The following is a 20,987-nucleotide window of genomic DNA, read 5'->3' as shown; positions in this document are numbered from 1 at the left end:
TATTCAACTTGTGTATTATTTGAAATATAAAATTCAAACCAGTGCATTGTTTACTGTCCATGTTTTGTTCAAATTTATCACAAACACCTACTGTAAAGATCGTGGCCTTAAAAAATTGACAATTATACAAATCGATAGGCTGAGTGAGTTAATCAGAAGGTCGGTTCAGTGTCAATTTTAATGAAAAATTATACTAGTTGTATATTAATGTGAACCAAAACTACTCCAGGCTTTACTAATTCTTTTGTGACATGTAAATGTTTATTTAAGGAAAAGAATATTAGTGGTTTATTGCACATCACAAAAGTGATGTAAATGCATGTAAATGCTAGAAATCTGTACTTAATATATTTAAGTTAACAGCAGTTTTCTTTAACAGTGAATAAAGTGATATATTAAGATTATAACAAGGTTATTCTTTAATTAATACACTTCTAATTTGCAAACAAGTTTGAATAAACAATTCATAACAAAACTTACAAATATTAAGGATTATGTTCAGTTTAAATGATTTTAAAGAAGGCTGAGTACATTATATTAAAATAGTTTTTGAGCCTTACCATATCATAACAATGCAGATTGACACATCAAGTCATGCTCTGTGTATCTGTTTTGTGTTTTTGTTTTTTCTTATAGCAAAGCCACATTGGGCTATCTGCTGAGCCCACTGAGGGGAATTGAACCCCTGATTTTAGTGGTGTAAATCCGAAGACATACCGCTGTACTAGCGGTGGGCTGTGTATCTGACAATCATGCGTCTTGTCAATGTTAATACAGAATTTTTATGAGATGTTTTTGTTTGTTTATTATAGATATGTGCAGTTTTCACATAGTCAAGGAAGTTGTGATGTTACTTTTGCCATAGCTACCTACTGTTTTGTTTTGTTTACCCAAGATAACAGTTAACCTTCTTGTGGTAGAAACAACTGTAAAGTTTTATTTAGTATATCAAAGTAAACAGCAGTTTTCTGCAAGATTAGGTGCTGTCTCAATGCTATAATATCCCTTATGTTTCAATAGGATTAATCACCAATGACATAGGTGGTGCATGCATCCTGAGAATATAGCATAACAGAATTGTGTATATAATGCTTGGCTCTCTCTCAAACACAAACCCTCCACTTAGCAAGTGGAGTTTAACTTCTTTCTGTAAATTGTGCTAGTCTTCTAAGTTTCACCTGTAAAGTTAATTACTTCTTAGGAGAGTTTAGAGAATTAACTATCTAGTAAAGATGCTTTTTTTTGTACTGTGCACTTGGTTAACTTTAATTTTTTTGAACATTGAATAGATTGTTTCTGTTGAGTGTTCTACATTGTGTCTGGTCTCTTTATTCCACAAACTCAATTAAGGTCAGAAAATTCATTATTACTTTCTGATATTTCCTGGTCAAATCTCTTACTTATTCTGTAAATTGTGTTATTCACTCTTGGGAAAAAAATCAGTTTTTAATTAAGAATATCACACTAATAACCCTGCAGTTCATTTGTCATTGCAAATGGCTTTGTCATAAGGCTGTAATGAAAAAGTACACCACTCCTCTACTACTTGCTTTCCATAATCCACCATGTGTATGAAGACAATATTGTCCCAGTACCATTTCAACAGTCTGATTGTACAGAAATCCAAAAGTACTGAATCCAACAAATTAAGTCATATGCATTCTTATAAAACAGTATGGAAGTGAAATAAAAACCCTTTAATCCAAGCGCATTTTCAAAGGTGGACCTTTCTTCTTCAGGAGCAAATTGGTCTTCAGGGAACACTCCCAGTTTGTCTCTGAAGAAGAAAGCTCTATCTATCAAAAGCCCTCAAGTTATGGGGATTTTATTTCATTTCTATCAATACTTCTTGAACCTACATATTTTTCTAACATCATGAATATAAAAAGTATTAATACCGACTTTATTCTCCAGCTGTTTGAGGTATGCAAAGGTAAATCCTTATCATGTTTGTCTAATTTTCAGATAGATATCCTTCTTGAATATGTTAAACATTTGTGTCTGGGGCATATGGATTGCTTTTGCTTAACTTGCTACATAAGGGCACACTTTATTTATCACAGCTTGAATACAAGTAATTAGTTTCTTTCTGGATAAACTAAGTTTCCCAAGTTGATCCATAGTTCTTTGTTTTCAATACCATTAAACAGATGGGATATAACTATCTTGGAAATTTTAATTTCCCAATCTGAGTACATCCTTATGGATGTATAAATATTTTGCAGTGGAAAAGGCTCTTATACCCTTCCCCAAACAATCAATTTGGTGGTATCATTTTGCCTACAAAATGTTGTTCTGATACATACCATTCCACCATGAGTTTATATTGTTTGTGGTTGTCTCATTATTTCCTAACTTATGTATTCAAAACTAAAATGTACTAAGTCCTGTACCACTATTTGTATTTAGAATTTTTCTAGCTTTAATTAGGTAGAATAATTAATATTTAAAGTTTAATGTGGTATGAGCATTTTTTATATACTATACCATTCATAATATTCTACAAAATTAATATCGCATGTCTTAATTATACAATAACATGCAGTAGTCTAAGATATGTGTCTTTAATGTGGAGTCCAACAGATAACAGAACTTATTCACCTATGTTAGTATTGCTTGAGTGCTTATATATATAAATGGTGATTCATAGATTTTCATTGGTAAAAGTTCTTTAAAACTTGCATTTATTAACCTTAACATACTGAAGAGTTTTAATTTGTCATTTCTTTTAGAAGTTTTATTATTGCTAAAGGACTAAGAAACTCTGATTTGTTGAGTATATATGCAGTGAACATATTTTTGGTTCAAGATTTAGAAAAAAATGCAACTGACTTACCACAGCTACTTTATTCTTCATACTGAATTTTCAATACTCAGCACCCATGAATTCCTTTTTACCTGTTCATTGAACATAAAGAAAGGTTTTGATTAATATGATGCTAGTTACAGTAAATATAACATAAATATCCTGTGCAGGGCACTTACTGCTTCTGGTATCATTGGTCTTACTACATATGTAAACAACTAATTTACAATATCATCAACATAATGTGTTAAAATGTATGTGTAAAACATGTTTTTCAATGTACAACAGGAGTTTTAAGGATTATGTTAAGTATAACTGATTCTATGATTTTCTTTACTTTATGTCTATTATATATGACACTCACTTCTCTGCAGACATTTGAGATGTGCAGATATTCCTCATTTTGTGAAAGTTAGTCCCTTTCTCTCCTACCTTAATTTCAAAAAATTATGCATGGGCTTATGTGTTCTATTTGTGCTGTGTTAGTAAATGGCTCTGTTATAAGTAAATGTCATTTAGAATCCTACAAACAGATGTGGTTCATTAATTATACTGAACTAATTTAAACTAACTCTTAGAGATGTTATTTTTGAATTAACATTTGGCATATCAGTGAATCAGTTTTAAGAATATCCTCATATTTTTTCTACTATTCTTGATCCACTGAATAATTTATTTCAACCTTGTGTCTTCTGTCTGAGCATGTCTTTATTGAGTGTTTGACCATATTATTTATTCATCATTACTTGTGGGTTTCACATCTTGGAATATACTTTCATGTATCTTAAGTTGGCCATCTTTACTATCTTGTGTTTCCCCGTTTTGACTGTGCTTATCTTCGACATTAACACATAGTCTTTGGGATAATACTTGAGCATTTCTGTGTTTCTGTCCAGGGTGATGCTTGACATTAAAGTTGTACTCCAGAAGTTTCTGGAACCATCTTGTTATCTGGCCTTTTGGATTATGAAGATTAACCAGCTACTTTAGTGTTGCATGATCTGTTTAGAGTGTAAAATTTTGTCCATATTGTAATGACAGAAATGGCTTTGGGCTCAAACAACACGTAATAGCTCTTTCAGAGTTGTACAATACTTTCCTTCTGCAGTATTCATAGCCTTGCTATAGTAGGCTATCATATGTTCATTTGCAATTATACTGCTTCTAGTGTAAAATTAATAGCATCTAAGAGAAGTGGATCTCCTTAAGTTGAATATATTAACATAGCAGTAGTAATTTTTTTTTTTTTTTCAGTTTATTGAATGCCTTTACATCATAAGTAGTCCAATAATGTTTTTTTTTTTTCATAAGTTGTATAGAGGATGAGTTATAACAGAGGTTGGTTCTACAAAATGACAAGACTAGGAGTATAGTCATATATTCATGCAAGTTATTTTGTGTTGACCAGCTCCGAAAAATTTAAATCTTACATGAGTTCGTAAACACTTTTTCTCTGCTGACTGTTTCCCAGGAAACTCATCTGTTAAAGGAACAATTCATATTTTCTGAGATTAAGCATGATATTTTCTTTCCTCAGTTGATCCAAGATTTTCCTTAGGCCATCATAAACATTATCAAAAGTATTCTCATGTCTGATTATGTCACCCGATTAGATGAGTTGATGTTCCAGGATAGTTCAGAGAAAGTACACTCTATTAGTGGTTGAAATGTAGCAGGTGCATCATATAATTCAAACAGTAACACAACAAGTTTGTAGTAAAAACTGGCTCTTTCATCTCTGCTTGCTTTGTCAAGTTGAACATGTCAACATCCAAACTTCAGGTCTAATATTTAAAAAAATTGTGATCCATATATAACATTCAAAGTAGAGTCTATCCTTAGCAGTGGGTAAACATCTTTTTTTTTGTCTTCATTCATCTTTCATTAGTCGATGTTGAACCATGTTGACCCATCTTTCTTCTTCATAAATACATTCATCAATGTCCATGGAGCAGTATTCACTTCTATTACTTCTGGTTCCTTCATGGCATCTATGTCTTTGAAAGCTTCAGACTACATTGCAAGTGGGAGTTGTTTGACTAACTGATATATTGGGGTAGAATCTATTATCAACCTTGCAGATATTTTATTTCTTAAGCCAAAGTCATGAGGTTCACTAGAAAAGGTATCTTGATTTTCTGAGCAAGTAATCTATGGCATTGACCTGCTGTAAGACATACTGCTGTACTACTGGTGGGCTATAGAAAAGGGCAAATGAAATGGATTTTATTGTGGTTTTTATTCAGTAACATAAACAAAGTTGGAAAAATCACTAGCAAACTAAATAAAATTTGTAATGGTGTCCTGCATATTTGAACAGCATGTAACAATAATAATAATAAACAATAATTTATTATATTACTTAGGACATTAAATTTTTCTTTCTAGGAATTGGAAATATCTTTTGGTGTAGTTTTAAACTGTATTGCTTTTGATTTGCATCCTCAGTGACAGAAGAGTAGATGCTTAAATCAGAGCAATACCTCTCTATGTGCAGTCATTCTTATTTTTCAACCCTGCAGCTGCCTTCTGCATTGTTTCCTGTTCTGGAACCACTTTCCATTTTGCTGAGTCTCTCTCTAGGAATGTCTATGCTTTCTTTTCATGTTTACATTTAAGATGTAGAATATGTTAAGAATCCTCTTTGTTACATAGGATTGTAAAGGGGCCTTGATATTAAAATTCTTTCCTTCTAGTCAATAAAAGTTTACTTTCTAATGTCAAGATTATTCACAATTTCACATTTGGTAATTATTTTAACTCTGTCATCAAAGAGGGCCAAACCAACAAAGTCTTCTGATAAATATTATAAGTGCTGTTTGAAACTTTCCATAGCAGAATCAGTAACTGAATGATAAGGATGGACAGATGACTTTAACATCATGCTGAAGTCATTGAAAGGTGCAACCTTCAAAATTGAGGCTTTCTTCCAGAAACTAACATAGACTACAACTGTGAAACGGCATGCTTGTGTAAAGTCTTTAATTTCTGGTTGGTCAGTTTGAACTGTTCTTGAAAGAGAAATATTTTGATAACACATATGGCATGAGCCATCCAACATGCATAATGGTGTTCACTGGGAGCTCTGAACATCACTTGCCTTCTAGAAACACAACTAAAATCTTCAAAAGTTCTTTGTAATCACCTCTGGATTATGATTTCATTTGTAACATTTTATTCAATCAAAGCATTGTTTCATTCCTTTCCTGTTTCATTGCACTGATTAAAAGAAGGTAAGTAACTCTGTCATCATTAGCAACCTTTGAACTGAGATGTGTCAAATGATGCTCATTGTTTCTAAGCATTCATATAACAAATTACAATATTGGTATATGACAGTCTTCTCCATATGATATGATTTAGTATTAGTATGTTACTAACGTGATACCAGTGTTACGCAACATTTTCCGTTTACATTAGCTTTCGACAATAATTAGCCTTAAACTTTAAAACTAAGTTAACAACTTAAAGAAGTTAGTTTAAAAATGAAACACCATAACTAACGAACCACTACATTTATTGTATATAGAATTATTTTAATATATTAAATATAATAGTAAAAATGAAAAGTAATTACCAGGCGAGGTAAAGTTGGAAACGTCTAGTACTGATTCGACGTTCGAAATAAATTTAAGCTGAGTATCAAACCTCGTGAACGTGAATTTGGAACCGTGCTATGAGCTCAACTATGTAAATATTAAAATCACAGAATCAAATTTGTCTTGTTATAGTTATATTTTATATTACTATATTATAATACAATTGGCAAGTTAGTTGTGCAATTTTTTTCCCATTCATCAAAAATTGCTTTGTCATGATCAATCTTAATACGGAATAGTAAATTCACTATTATATCATCAAGTAGAGTTGGGTTATATAATCGATTACTTATTTCTTCTTAAGCACAATAAAGAAATACTCATTTAAAATCTCAATTTGATTTCTAATATACACTTCTGGTTTCACGACCTGTAATCAAGGATGACCGATATATATTCTAAACACAGTAAACGCCATTTTCACGCTATTTTCTTACATTAAGTAAGTGCTATGATAAACTCTCAGCTTCATATTAATTTTTTTAATATCGGTAATTTGTTAGATACTGCTTTATTATAAGAGTGATAATGACCTTTATAATACGTTTGAGCTCATCAGGACGTTTGCGTTTACAAGCTCGACATGCAGTAAAAATTAAAATAATAAGTTCTATTTTGTTACAGTATCGCACAGATTGTCGAAAACAGATCATGTTTCGTTATTCTAAATGTTGCACGCCATTGTTTAGTTAATATAGCTTTCTGAAGATTGAATACGTATATTTTGAAACATTCACGAATTAAATTATTTTGTTTGTTTTGAAATTCGCGCAAGTTACACGAGGGCTATCTGCGCTAGCCGTACCTAATTTAGCAGTATAAGACTAAAGGGGAAGCAGCCAGTCATCACCACCCACCGCCAACTCTTGGGCTACTCTTTTACCAACGAATAGTGGGAGTGACCGTCACATTATAACGCCCCCACGGCTGAAAAGGTGTGCATATTTGGTGTGAAGGGGATTCGAACATTCGGCCCTGAGATTAGGAATTGAGTGCCTTAACCATCTGGCCATGGTAGGCCTCTCGAATTTAATGTTTGTAACTGTCACATATGTATCAAATGTGTGTTCTCATTATATTAAGCTGAAGAAACTTTTGCTTTGAATTACAACCATTATTTAACCTTGAATCAAAAGTTTTTTTTGTTTTTTTTTAATTTCAACATAATTAAGACATACATAAAATAAAAGTTTGTTTGCTTGGTTCTTCTTAAACGCAAAGCTACGTAACAGACTACCTGTGCTGTGTCTACCACGAGTATCTAAACGCATTTTTTGGTGTTACGAGCTTTCAGAAGTACGGCTGAACTACTAAGTAACAAAACCAGTCGGAAAAACTGACAGACTGAGAAAATAATTTGACACGCGAGATGGGCTCGCTTATTTCGCGCATGCACACAATGCTTAGCGTTTTTCTGGATTATGGGATATCTAACGTGTTAATGGTGTTAGACATTTTCGTAAAAATAAGATTAAAGCTTGATGTTTCTGACGTTATTGCATTCATGTTATTCTCTTTTGTGGTCATGTTCATAGGTCAAACAAATTAATTAGATAGTTCAGCTTTTAAGTATTCTAGGGTATTTCAATTTCAGTTGATTTATTTACTTTTGTTTTAGTACCTGATTAAACTATGTTGGACTTTGCAATATTTGCAATTAGCTTCGTGATCTTTTTACTTATTATAGTATTTTATTTGTATCCGGTAAGAATTCGTTTTTATTTTAATTTAATACTAAAATTTATATAAATTATTACCAATTTACTGTTATAGTCTATTTTCCCAGGCCAGCAATTAGTATTATTAAGTCTGATCTATAATTATGCATATATCTATCGCTGATATGGCAAGTTTAAAAATGTTGTTCGGCCAAAATTAAACCGGCCGAATTTCTAGTGTCAATAGTTTATTACATTGTCACACATATATTAACCTCATAAAATAATTATTGTTTAAACTCATAATAATTTGGGGTCATTCCATGTTAAATCATCCAGGGGGCTGCAGGTAACCCCCATAGAATGCCTTGAAAAAAATTCACATGTTCTCATTTACCCATATAATGAAAAACTGCCAAAGATTTGATCAATATCTCTGATAGTTTCTGATTTACAGCCCTGTAAAATTTAGTTGTTGTTTTTTATTTTTGGCGAATTCATTTTTGGGCAACTTTTGGCTGCTAAAGTTGCAAGAGTAATGGTGGTAGAAGGGTGAAATTTGCTACAATGACTGAATTAATCTCACAGAATTCCAAAATGGTCTCAAACCTAGTTTATCTTTTAGGATTTGCATAGTGAGGCAGCAAAATCACCTGAAAACCCAAAATCGTAAAAAACATTGGTTTATGTAATAAGCCATAGCTCTAAGACTTAATATGATACAAAGCTGAATTTTTGTTTCAAATTTCCTATAACATATCAGTTAGTAAATCAGTAATTGTTGTAGTTAAAAGTCAATTAGATCTGTAAAAAAATTTATTTGCATGCAACATTTTATGATTTAGCTAAAACTAGCCCTACTTAGGCCACAGTTTGACCATGTCACCAGTTATTCAGCCTTTTCAGATTTTTACCACATATTCTTACATCTTTGAATATGATTAAAAAAAATCAGGGTGGTGTTCAACCTACTTTTTGAGTTATAATTTTTTAAAGTATTCTCTGATCATTTTACTGCCTCAGTATGCAAATCCTAAGAGAGATAAACTTGGTTTGAGACCATTTTTTAATTCTGTGAGATTAATTCAGTCAGTGTAGCAAATTTCAGCCTTCTACCACCATTACTCTTGCAGCTTTAAGCAGCTAAAGTTGCCCGAAAATGAATTCGCCAAAAATAAAAAAAAATTACTTAAATTTTACAGGGCTGTAAATCAGAAACTTAGAGATATTAATCTCATCTTTGGTAATTTTTCATTATATGGGTAGATGAGCACGTGAATTTTTTCAAATCATTCTGAAGGGGTCACCTGGAAAATTTTCCAAAATCTGGATAATTTGACATGGAACGACCCTTTGTCAATTATATGAATCTAGTATTCACCAGTTGAAATGTCTTACACAAGCATTGTATGTATAATACCTTTTAAGTAGATGGCTGTTGGTTTTTTATGTACTTAAAAACCTTAAAACTGATTTTAATGTATGTGGTGTAGTGACTTAAATAGGAAAAAAAGATTACAATTCACAATTAAACTAGTTGTACAAATAATTGTCTGAACCACAACTATAGTAGTAGTAGTACTAATCAAACTTTGAAGAACATCTTAGACTTGTGCAGCATGTTAACTGTTTTCTACATTACAATATACTTGAAAATACTAAAAAGTGATTGAACAGGTGTTATAGTATGTTCACAACCATTGTGATTAAATACTTGCATTCAGTGATTTTTATTCAATGTATTAAAGATGCTGTGTGAACATTGTTTTAGGGTTCTGCCAAAGCAACTAGCATTCCTGGAATGGACCCATCTGACCCAAAGTAAGTATGTAAAAATTACTGAAACAAATTACACTTTTGATGTGAAATATTAATACAGAGACAAAAAAAGCTATTCTCAAGACTTTCTCGCATCTTCTGAATTGAAAAAAGAAGACACCTTTAAATATTGAAACTAGTTTCCTAGTCTTTATTGTAACATTTGTTCCGGGGTGTTTTTGTTAATTTAGTGCACAGTACTATGTCTGTCAAAATTAATATATTTTTGTGTATGCATGTTCATTTTATATATTCTAATCATTTGGGGTTTGTTTTTTTTATCTTTAATTTAGGAACATCTGTAAGCAGAGCTGGGTGATAGAATTAATTACTTATGAAAGTGATTATGTCAACTTGTGTCTTGTAGACTGACTGATTAGTCAATGTTGTCATAAACAACCATTCAAAAGTGTAGTGTCTGGTTAATCCAACAGATGTCTAATGAATTATTGATTAAATCAAGTGTCATAAAAGTAATGAATTAATCAAAATTCATTGATTTGTTTATTACTCTTTTGAATTGTTCCAAGTAAGTGAAATATTGCCATTGTCTTTGTTTATTGTTAAAGACAAAAACTACATAATTGGAGGGAGGGACTCATTTTTTGAAGTGTCTTGGGTTTGATTCACATTGCTGCTGAACTTGCTTGCTGTCTTTGTTATGGCAAAACTGCTAAGACTAGATGCCAGTGACATTAATTTTGAACTGCTCAGTAGAGGGAAGGGAATTGGTGGCTAATTAAGTATTAACTGAAGTGTATGCTTTTTTTTCAATTGTGCTATTTTTTCTAATTTATAATTATTGCAAATATGTATTCTTTCCTTTTGTATAAGCAGGCAGAGATAAGCAAGAGATCTGGACCTTATCTTTTTTTCTAGAGATTAAGAACTGTATTCTTTAAACTTGTATATACATATCTCTAAGCAAACACAAATCTAGGACATGAATCTGGATGACTAAATCACCTCTGCCATTTTTTTTTATAAATACATAAATATTAATCAATATTGTACAAGTAGGCACATATCTATGGAAGAGACCAGGAGATTTGAACCTTCTCACCAGTTTTCATACGTTAATAAAAAAACATCTGAATGTCTTTACACCACCATTTGATGTCAAAAATTAACATTAAATGTCTGTGTTCATCTTTAATTGGGCTGTTAACTATCACAAAAGCTTTCTGAGGTTTTCTGAAATTAATACTGTTGGTATATACAGCAATCCATTTAAGTCCTCAGCCAATAATTGATCATTTTTAAGCCAATAAACTATGTGATAATATTCATGTTGATTACCTGTTCTGTGGTAAATTTTCATGATTTTTTATTTCTTCTACACACTAAAAATGTGTGTATTCTTTAGACTTGATTCAACCAAAGTCAGTATTGTTTAGGACACCTGCAGCTCTTATAGAATGTTACAGAATCAGGGCTTTCTTGTTTAGAGGTTAGAATTCTCAAGAAAAATCTGTTTCTAATGTTGAAAACTAAAGTAAGTGAATATGCAAGTGGTATGACTGAATAAATAATAAATTAAAAAAAGAAATATTAAAGGCAGATATCCTGTTTACTAGTGCTCTTTTTTTCTTGTAAATATTACAGTAAGTAATTATAACTGTTTAATTTTAAATGTTGTTAACTGTAATTTTCATATTCATTACATTACTAGAAATAAAAATAGAAGTTTCCAAGTCTGGATTGTTACATGACTGAGCTAGTCATTTACAAAATGTATTCATATTGTTTGACCTACTCATGTTACTTTGGATTCAATTACTTTATTCAATGATATGTTGAGGTTGGTGTGACTGAACAGTGAGGAGATAAGCTACACATTAAAATAACTTAATTGAATATAGGAGATTCAAATATATGTATAAATATGATTTATCTGGTATTTTGTATGAGTGTAATAGAAAGTAGCACAGATCCTTTTTCTATTTCTGTGGGGTGAGGGCAGAAATTGTAGCCAGCATGTAATAATTAGTTAATGAGCCCATGAATTAAATCAGTTAGTAAGTACCTGTAAAAGCCCACCTGTAGATCTGGGGAATTTACTTTTAATGCATGAAAATTATTCTTCTCCCTACTGGCATAATGCAAATGATATATTAACATGTAAGATTTTTTAACACTAAGTCTCTGCACTTCTATATTTCTTATGCCATAGACCTATTTTTTCCTAAGCTATTAATATATTAGACGATGCTTGACCCAATAACTCGTATTCATTCATTTATATAACATTAATTTATCATTTCTTAAATGCATATTTCAAGTTTTCTGTTTAAAGTAAATTGTCAAATGTTTTCAATTTCTGCATACTTTAGAGAAGGAAATGTACCAGATATTCTCCAAGCTGGAAGCTTGCATAATTTTCTTGAAAATCTGCATGAAGAACATGGACCAATAGCATCTTTCTGGATGGGCTCAACCTTAACAGCTAGTATTGCAGCTCCGGAACTGTTTGAGCAACAGTTACATGTTTTTGATAAACCAGGTATGCCAAACTTTAATTTGGAAAATGTTTTTGTCCCAAATAAATCGAAAATCTATATAAACTTAAGGTTTTAATCCACCTTAACAGAATTATACCAAACTGTATTACATTGTTAAAGAAACAAGCTACAGCAACAAAATGTTTGAAAACATGGAATTATCCCAACACCTTGCTGCCAAAACTCTATATAAAGAATCAAAAATTACTATTTGGTAACCTGCAGAAATAGGTTTTAAACCAGCAGAATGAAAATATAAAATCTTGTTCTAATGAGGTCTTTTACAATTCTGAAAAACTGTAAGAAAACTTGAAGCATGTACATACACAATCCAACCTAGATATTTATTCAAAACTGTGAAGGCACTTTCGTTGTGAGGGAATTAGGGTAAGAAGAGATAAGATTAAAAAAACAAAAAACAACTTGCTAAACTGTTTAAAAGTAATATGTGGTTTAAAGCTTTCTAGTTAGATAAGGTTATTGCAAAAATATCATCATATGCTCTTATAGACTGAGAAAAAGTAACATTAGGTTGTGGTTTCTTATTTTCTTTTAAGAATGTTAACATTATCCTTGACTTAATCTTGGATGTTGTTATATCCACAAAAGGCAAGAATGAAGATTTGAACTTTTAACTGGATGTTTAATAGCTGCATTTTTTTCACAATCAAAATGAAGACTTAAAGATTCCTCATTATTTTATAGAAACCTGAAGAAAGTTGAAAAATAATAATGATGTCATAATAACTAAATCTGAGAAAAATAAAATAGTCATCTTTGTTAAATTCACTAACTGAAAGATTTATTGCAAAACAAAAATGCTTATGAGAAACTAGAATGGATCCACTTTTTCCATAATGGGCCAAGCGCGTAAGGCATGCGACTCGTAATCCGAGGGTCGCGGGTTCGCGCACGCGTCATGCTAAAACATGCTCGTCCTCCCAGCCATGGGGGCGTATAATGTGACGGTCAATCCCACTATTCGTTGGTAAAAGAGTAGCCCAAGAGTTGGCGGTGGGTGGTGATGACTAGCTGCCTTCCCTCTAGTCTTACACTGCTAAATTAGGGACGGCTAGCACAGATAGCCCTCAAGTAGCTTTGTGCGAAATTCCAAAACAAACAAACAAACAAACAAATTTTCCATAATGTATTTGAATTTAATAAGTTTCTATAGAAAACTCTAGCTGATTTTCTAGTTCTCTTAAACAGATTAAGTTTTCTTTACCTCACTTGTACTCTTTGCTTAAAATGCATAAGAATGGTTGGCCTCTTAAACCTGTTATTTCCATTGTTGGATCAGTTGCTTATCTGTTATCCAGTGGCTAGTAGGGCACATATCTGCTGTTCTAGAAAGTTCACATAATCACATATTCAGAATGATATAGATTTAGCCAAAAGAATAAAAAAAAGTAATAAAAATGAAGGGAATGGTAATTTTTGTTGATCCCTTGTTTATAAACATATTAGTTGATGAAATAATAGACTTCTCAAAAAGAAAATTATTTGAATTTATCATTCCACTTATTGAAAGTGTGTGTTAAAGATAATATATTCATATGCATTGGAAAGTAGTAAAGACAAAAATATGGAATGACAATGGACAACCCTTATTCCCAATTCTTGTAATTTCGTGGACTGTTTTGATAGTGAATTACATTCTACAGTGGATTAGAATCTAAAGGAAATCTCTTTGTTCCAATATGTTAATGACATATTTTCTGTTTGGCTAAATAATATAAATGATTTTAAAGCTTTTTTTTTGAGTGGATTAACAAACTTAATGGTACTACTATGTTTAAACTTGAATGTGAAACCAATAATTATCTCCTTTTTTTAAAAACATTTCCAAATAAAAATAAAAATCTTTAGTGTAAATTATGCTTCTAATATTTGACTTTAGAGAGATGCCTGAAAGATAACAATTTCAAAGTTGTTTATAAATATCTCAATACCATTAAAAATTCCTTACTTCTGAAACAAGTCTGCACTCCAAGATAAAGAAAAGGATATCTTTATGGTCTCCTTCTGTCTGTGAAAAAAATTTACATTGGTGAAATGGGTAGAAGTTTAGATAACAGACTAGCAGAACACAAAAAGTTTGTTAAAAATGCTCAAACAAATAATGCTATTTTCCACTATTAAGAGAATTTGATCATAAAATAAGCTGGGCATCAGCTAAGCCAATCCATAGAACTACAAATTATGTCGAGAGAAGAATTCTGAAAAGTCAACTAATCGATAGATTGCCAAGCTTCAATATGAAGGTCACTTTAAGTTGGACTTTATCCTGATGTCATGTGCCATTCAAGAATTTCAAACTTCCATTATAACATGAGCAGTGTCTTTCTACCTGAAACAAACATTGTGAAATATTGAAACTAGTTTGTATTTAAATTGGATATATAATAAATATATAAATTCCATATATATATCATTCTGCTATGATGTGTTTAGGTGGAATTGAATGAACTTTCTAGAGCTGCCTCTTATAGATCTTTTAGACAACAGGAGATCTACTGAAGATATTAGTTATGGAATAGTTCTTAATTGAGTTAATGTAAAAGGAAGCAAAGAGACTGGACACAATATGAAAAATTTTTATTAAGTTAAAATAAAATAAGTGTAGCATGTGTTCCTTGGATGTTTAATCCATTCACATCAGGTAGATCAAAGTGTGCATATCAGTCTTTCACAGAGTTACATTCAAACTTCAGTTAAACTGTTTTATTATAAATATGTGTAAATGAACTTGACAACATAGATAGTAAATAAAATGTTAGTATAAGATTTAAGTTCTTAATTTATGAAGGAAATAAAAAAAATTAATCTCTCATGGTATGAACAATATGACATTTGTTCTCCAGGTCTTTTCTCTTTTCTAATCTATTTATCGTCCCTCTGAGAAGTATAGAATTTAGTGTAAGCTACACATTATAATATACTTTTTGTATTTAGTTTATACTGGCCCTCATCATTGTTTAGTTCTGGTTTGAAACTTCCATTGCAGCTAAATTAATAGCCATTGCAAACAAGGCAGTCTCTATGTTATTTAAATGTAAACCATTTGTTCCAGGTAGCTCCTTCTCCTGAACCAATTCCACAAGTCCAATTAGCCTATTTGCTCATCCTTGCATACTAACCTAAGCCTAGAATTTAGCCTTAGTGACCAACTCATAACTTCATCCCCAAAGTTAATTCTGGGCAGTCTCCCTGACAAAATGAAGTTATGGGTGTTTTTCTTCTTAAAATGCCTTTATCAATTTCTTGTATTTATTGACTCCTCTAACCTACCCTTTCCTACATTATTAGCCCCTACATGAATCACAACTGCATCTCTGATAACCCCCTTTATTATATCTCCTGCTCTGGTAATTATGTGCTTCACCTATGCCCCTGTTTACCATACAAACTATCCTACACACATGCCTGGTCAAGGATTCACTTATAATTATAACCTTCTTATCATCCACATCCTTCTCTGGCCCTTTTATTTTTCTTCCCTCCAATATCTCCTTATCAGCAGAAAGTAAGGGTTGCAACTTGTTGCTAAATTGAATAGGAGCATTACAATTACATTCTCTACCTTTAGCCTTAATAATACTCTTTCTAATTACCTGAAAGTCATTGTTAACTGATGTATTCCTTACATGTAAAAGATACATGGACTATAGTCCAGTTATCAAAACCCGACTATATATCAGTTGGCAGTTGACCTGGAGTTAGCAATGAAATAACAAGCTTTTTCAAATCAAGCCTTCTTTAGCTCTTTGGCCATCTTGCTTCTGTAAAGATCGAAGGGAGGAAGTTGTTTTGGCTAGGCTATGCATTGATCACAGATTTTTAACTCACCACTTCCTTTTATCTGGTACTGATGCACAAATGTGTGGTCTGTGTGGCACTCAGGTCACAATTGAACATATTTTATTAACATGCCATTGTTACAACCAAGAATGACGACTGTATTTTAAACATATTTTAAAGGTGGGTTTGCCTTTGACATTAGCCAATGTCATAGGTGATACTGGCCACTTCTCTCATGTTTTTACATTTTTAAGAGCCATTATTTTTAACTTAATTTAAGGTTTTTATTTGACTGTATACTGGTTTAGCATGATTTCTTTTACACATTTTAATTTTATTTTGACCTGAACCCAAGACTGGAAAGGTCAACTTCAGGTGACTGACAGCAAGTTTGAACTTAATGCTTCAGTTTTCCTGGCAGTTCTTAATTTTACATATTTTTACCTTCATTTCCATATACCATTATAGTATACTACATCTTGTTTGGCATGGATAGTCTAGTAGCTTTGTGCCAATAAACATGAAATACCTTCCTACATGTAAAAGCTTGAGCTCTTCTTGAAATCCTGCTGCCATTTCCCATAGTCTTCTCTTTATCTATTGCCTTTACTTTAATTATGATAGTTTACAATGTACAAACTCAACACACAATTTAAAATCTTCATTACTAGCTATCTTAAAAGTACATTACTCTCAAATTCCCAAATAAAACCCATTCGTTGCACACATTACATCTAACAGATTGTGAATGCTTATTCCTTACACTAGACCTAATCATTGTATTTATACTTAAAGCCTGAAAATAAATACTTAGTACCAAATACCAGCAGCCTGTTGTCAACACTGTTACTGTTAAGCCTAGTATTTAAGATCAATTATGTTAGTTTTTTATCACTAGTTTGTCTTCACAATAAAATAATAAATTTTATCTTTAATTATATTGAACATAGAAATAGAACTTTACTAAAAGTGACAATAAGTGGTCTTTGATTTATGTTTTGTTACTAATAGAATGTATTTAGCATGACTGATATTATAACCCACCTCTATCTATAGGCTGAATTTAAAGTAATGAATATGAGTTCAAGAAAACAAGTTAATCCTTAAAACACAGAGACAGTAAACTAGTTTTTAGATTTTTTCATATAGTAAATAATGTATATTTAACTAGTTTTGTGATTTACCAGTTGTTTGAAATATATCTATACTTAAAGTACCATTATATATACTAAGCCTATTTTAACATTGTAGTAAAATTTACACCATTAAACTCTTAAGTTAAACTTTGACTGTCTTACTTTTTTTAACAATCTTACCATATCTAGCTATTCTTTTGTTATTTAACCCAAATTACTACAAATTATGATATTAATATTAGATAATTTTCAGAAATCCATAAGAGCTTAAATTTTCAATGTCTGCTCTCTTCCTTAGCACCCTATAATATTCTAATAAAACTTAAGTAGAAACAATTGTCTATTGTTAGGAGTTTTAAGCTATTTAGGATAAACAGAAGTAGTATCCTGTGATAATTTGAAATCAAGATAGAAAGAAAAAAAAAGGTAATTTAGATTTATTTTGTAATTTTTAATGGTGATTATAATGTTGGTCAATGCAACTAACCTTTTATAAATTCAGGGTGGAGAAAATATCAGCTAAAGATAAATACAATACTTAGGAGGGATTATGCAAATAAAGTTTGAAAATTTTCAGATAAAGTATTTTTAATTTTGACATGAAAATCACTTTGCACTCAGAACAGTCAACATATAATATTTAAAGTGTAACATTCTTATTTTTAAGAGAAATGAAGAATAAAAAGCTAAAAACAAATTTTATTTAGAACATTTTCTAAATTTTAGAAATTAGCTCCTTGGCATGTATTACCACTGACTAAGTTACTGTTTTAGGTTGGGTAAATATCTTTTCTCTAACATTGCAGTAAGGTTGCAAACTATTTATCTGGTCAATTGCAGTTTTCAGTTCTTTCTAAACTACGTTAAGTAAGTCTGGAAATTCTCCTTCCAAATTCATATGGTTGACCTTCTTTGAAATGTTTCAGTCATTTCTCTGACTATGTGTGATATTTTTATTATTTGTGTATACTTTTAAACTAATTATAACAATATAATCTGAAATATATTTTGATTATAAAGTTATTTTATAAACTACCTTATTCTCTTGATAATTATAAAAAAACATTTATTTCAGCCAACATTTCACTGTTTTGATTTCATTAGAGCTAATAGTGCAATAATTTCAGCCAACATTTCACTATTGTGATTTCATCAGGGCTAATAGTGCAATAATTCTACTATAATAAATATAGTGAAGATAGAGATGTTTTTATTATTAAAACAATTTCTACTGTAAACTTATTAAAGTTTATCAAATGCATTGTCTTTCAATACTACTTATTACAGTTGTTTCAATTATAATTGGTTTTTATCCCGAAAGAAAAAATAATTTATCTAATTACACAAGAGCAGTAGCTACTGTCAGTGATGTCGAGAAATTATATATTCAAACATCTAACACCGCCCTCTACATTCCAACACTCAGTTACACAACACCTTTCAAACATGTGGTCAGCTTCCGGTCCATTACCTCTTTCTTTGTGAACCTGACGATGACCGAAGAAGGTCGAAACGTTGTTCGCTCTTCTATGTAAAATATTTTCTCAACCCAAACGACCGTTTTTGCATATAAAGTAGCTACTGTGTTAATATTTAAACATACATGCATGTCACTGATTTTGTTACTTCATTTCTGGTGAAGACTAAATCCTGAAACTAGTATCTGATTTTTTTGAAATTTATATGCAGAAAGCTGATGCAAAAATAAAATTTATATTTTTCCTGCCATTTGTTTAATTAATTTTAAGATTTTTATGTTCATTTTATTGTTATTGATCATATTTATTGTATATCTAAACAAATATAACTTTTAGTTTTTATCTACATAAGCAGATATAATTAACTTTGATTAAATGCACTTTTATTTTGCAGTGGATTTGTTCACACTGTACAAACCTATTACTGGAGATGGGAGTCTGCTTTTTTCAAATGGTACAGAAGGTAGAAAGAGAAGACAGCAGTTTGACAAGATCATTTGTTGCATGAACAATGAATTCACATTTACTCAACTGAAAGAGGTCAGTTTAAGAAAAGTTAAATGCTTTAAAGATGTTTAATTCTTTAAATTTTGTTTACTTCTGTATGTCCTTTGTGATAGAACAAGAGTAACTGCATTGTTTTGTTCAGGGAATTAACTGTAATTCATGTAAACAGTAAATAATTCACACTTTTACATCATAAACCTATTTATTAGCTTAACAAGAGATTGAGAAGTTAAATGTTAAACCAATGGAAATGTAAAAAAAGGAGATGATTTGATCTTATTACAAAGTTTATGAACATGGAAAGCTATAAATTTATGTTAAAAAAAAAGAATATTTTAAACTGAACTTATTTTCCAAGAGCTGTAAGAGTTTTTTCAAGTTTCCTTCATAAATTATCAATTACTATAATTTCTGAACATAATCCAGTTGAGCAATAGAAGTTCTGAAACAGAAACAAAAATAGGTCTTAGCATTAAGCTTATAAAAGTATGTGGTAAGGAATAAAGCATTAGTACTGATTTATTTTTAACCTAAAATGAAGTATTAGTGAAAGTTTTAAAACATATGTATAACAAGTGATAAGGAAAAGCTAGAGTTTAGAAGGTATGAAATTATGCTGGTAATGCAAATCACAGAAGGAATCAGTCAGAAAATGTATAGTTTATTCTCACATGTATAGTATAAACTAGTAATTCAGGTAATAATCCTAAAAATATCTTGCTAGGTCTGCCTAATATCCAGTTTAAATTATTTTAATATGTTGGTTATAACTTTATAAGTTACTTGTCAGTGTATTTCTGTAAGCAATTTTAAAGCTTCAAGTTATTCAATGAGTAAGAAAATAAAGAAAATAAGATAATACCAAAAAAGTCAAAAGAATCTCACAACTGTTCATTATTTTGTTATAAAGAGATATAAAAACATGTTTTTCATTCAGTGTTTAGTAAATAAATTAGTACTTTCTTCATGTAATAAAGAAAACATGCCACCAGCTACTTAGTGAACTACATCTAACTTATTTCACTAACACTTGTTGAAAGGTCACACATCATTAAAGTGTGCATGGTACAGATGGGTGAGTATGCTATATAAAATCAATTTTTAATGTGCAACTCAGCAAGTAATATGGCACCACAGCAGATACAAAGTCACAAGTGAAATGTAATTTATGAGAACTACATTTTGACATTGTATGGCATTTTGTAAGTAGTGTAATAATAACAGAAACTGATTTGAGAAGGATATGCAAAGCCCTTTCTTACACAGAGTATTTATACACTCAATCACAAAGATGTATTCAGATTAGGAATTATAAACTTCCAATTCAGGAATACCTCTTGCACTTAATGGCACTGTATGCTGGATGAATTATGTAAAGCAAGCACAGAGAACTGGTGTACTTTGGAAATGACAACTCTTTAATAGAGCTTTTTACAATATAACTGTTTATCAGACCTATCGTAAAGGTGTGTGGTCATCAAATGGAGTATGACCAGACCTGGTGATATGGATTATAAAAACCCGATAAAGTTCACAAATCATTTTAATATAACATGAGAGAGCTCTGTAGTTATTACTGCTCCTTGTAACAATGTACTCCAGTGTAAATAAGGATATATGAAATCCTTAAAATAATGCTTTCTTATGTGTTTGAATTGGGATTGATTAGGTTTGTATTGACAA

General features: G+C 31.0%; 2 protein-coding genes across 3 annotated transcripts in view; one reads left to right on the top strand and one right to left on the bottom strand.

Moving 5' to 3' along the window:
• The window catches only part of LOC143252723 (carbonyl reductase [NADPH] 3-like), a 35,411-nt gene extending 28,570 nt beyond the window's left edge, over positions 1-6,841 (bottom strand). Inside the window, exons 1-2 of one of the 2 annotated variants that reach the window (XM_076505300.1) lie at positions 6,384-6,841; positions 2,837-2,898 (exon numbers count right to left, since the gene is read on the bottom strand). In XM_076505300.1, coding sequence (XP_076361415.1) covers positions 2,837-2,857 — 21 coding nt within the window. In that variant the 5' untranslated portion in view covers positions 2,858-2,898; positions 6,384-6,841. The remainder of the gene's footprint in view (positions 1-2,836; positions 2,899-6,383) is intronic. The other variant, XM_076505299.1, reaches the window with a different exon arrangement.
• Positions 6,842-7,743: 902 nt separating this feature from the next.
• LOC143251636 (cytochrome P450 20A1-like) overlaps positions 7,744-20,987 on the top strand; it is a 32,471-nt gene continuing 19,227 nt past the window's right edge. Inside the window, 4 exon segments of the mRNA XM_076502901.1 lie at positions 7,744-8,109; positions 9,835-9,884; positions 12,215-12,384; positions 19,192-19,337. Of these exon segments, the coding sequence (XP_076359016.1) occupies positions 8,038-8,109; positions 9,835-9,884; positions 12,215-12,384; positions 19,192-19,337 (438 nt within the window). The 5' untranslated portion in view covers positions 7,744-8,037.

Source organism: Tachypleus tridentatus, chromosome 6 (genome assembly GCF_004210375.1).
Source record: "Tachypleus tridentatus isolate NWPU-2018 chromosome 6, ASM421037v1, whole genome shotgun sequence".
In the NCBI taxonomy this organism is placed as follows: domain Eukaryota; kingdom Metazoa; phylum Arthropoda; class Merostomata; order Xiphosura; family Limulidae; genus Tachypleus; species Tachypleus tridentatus.
This window is presented reverse-complemented; position numbering and strand designations above follow the sequence as displayed.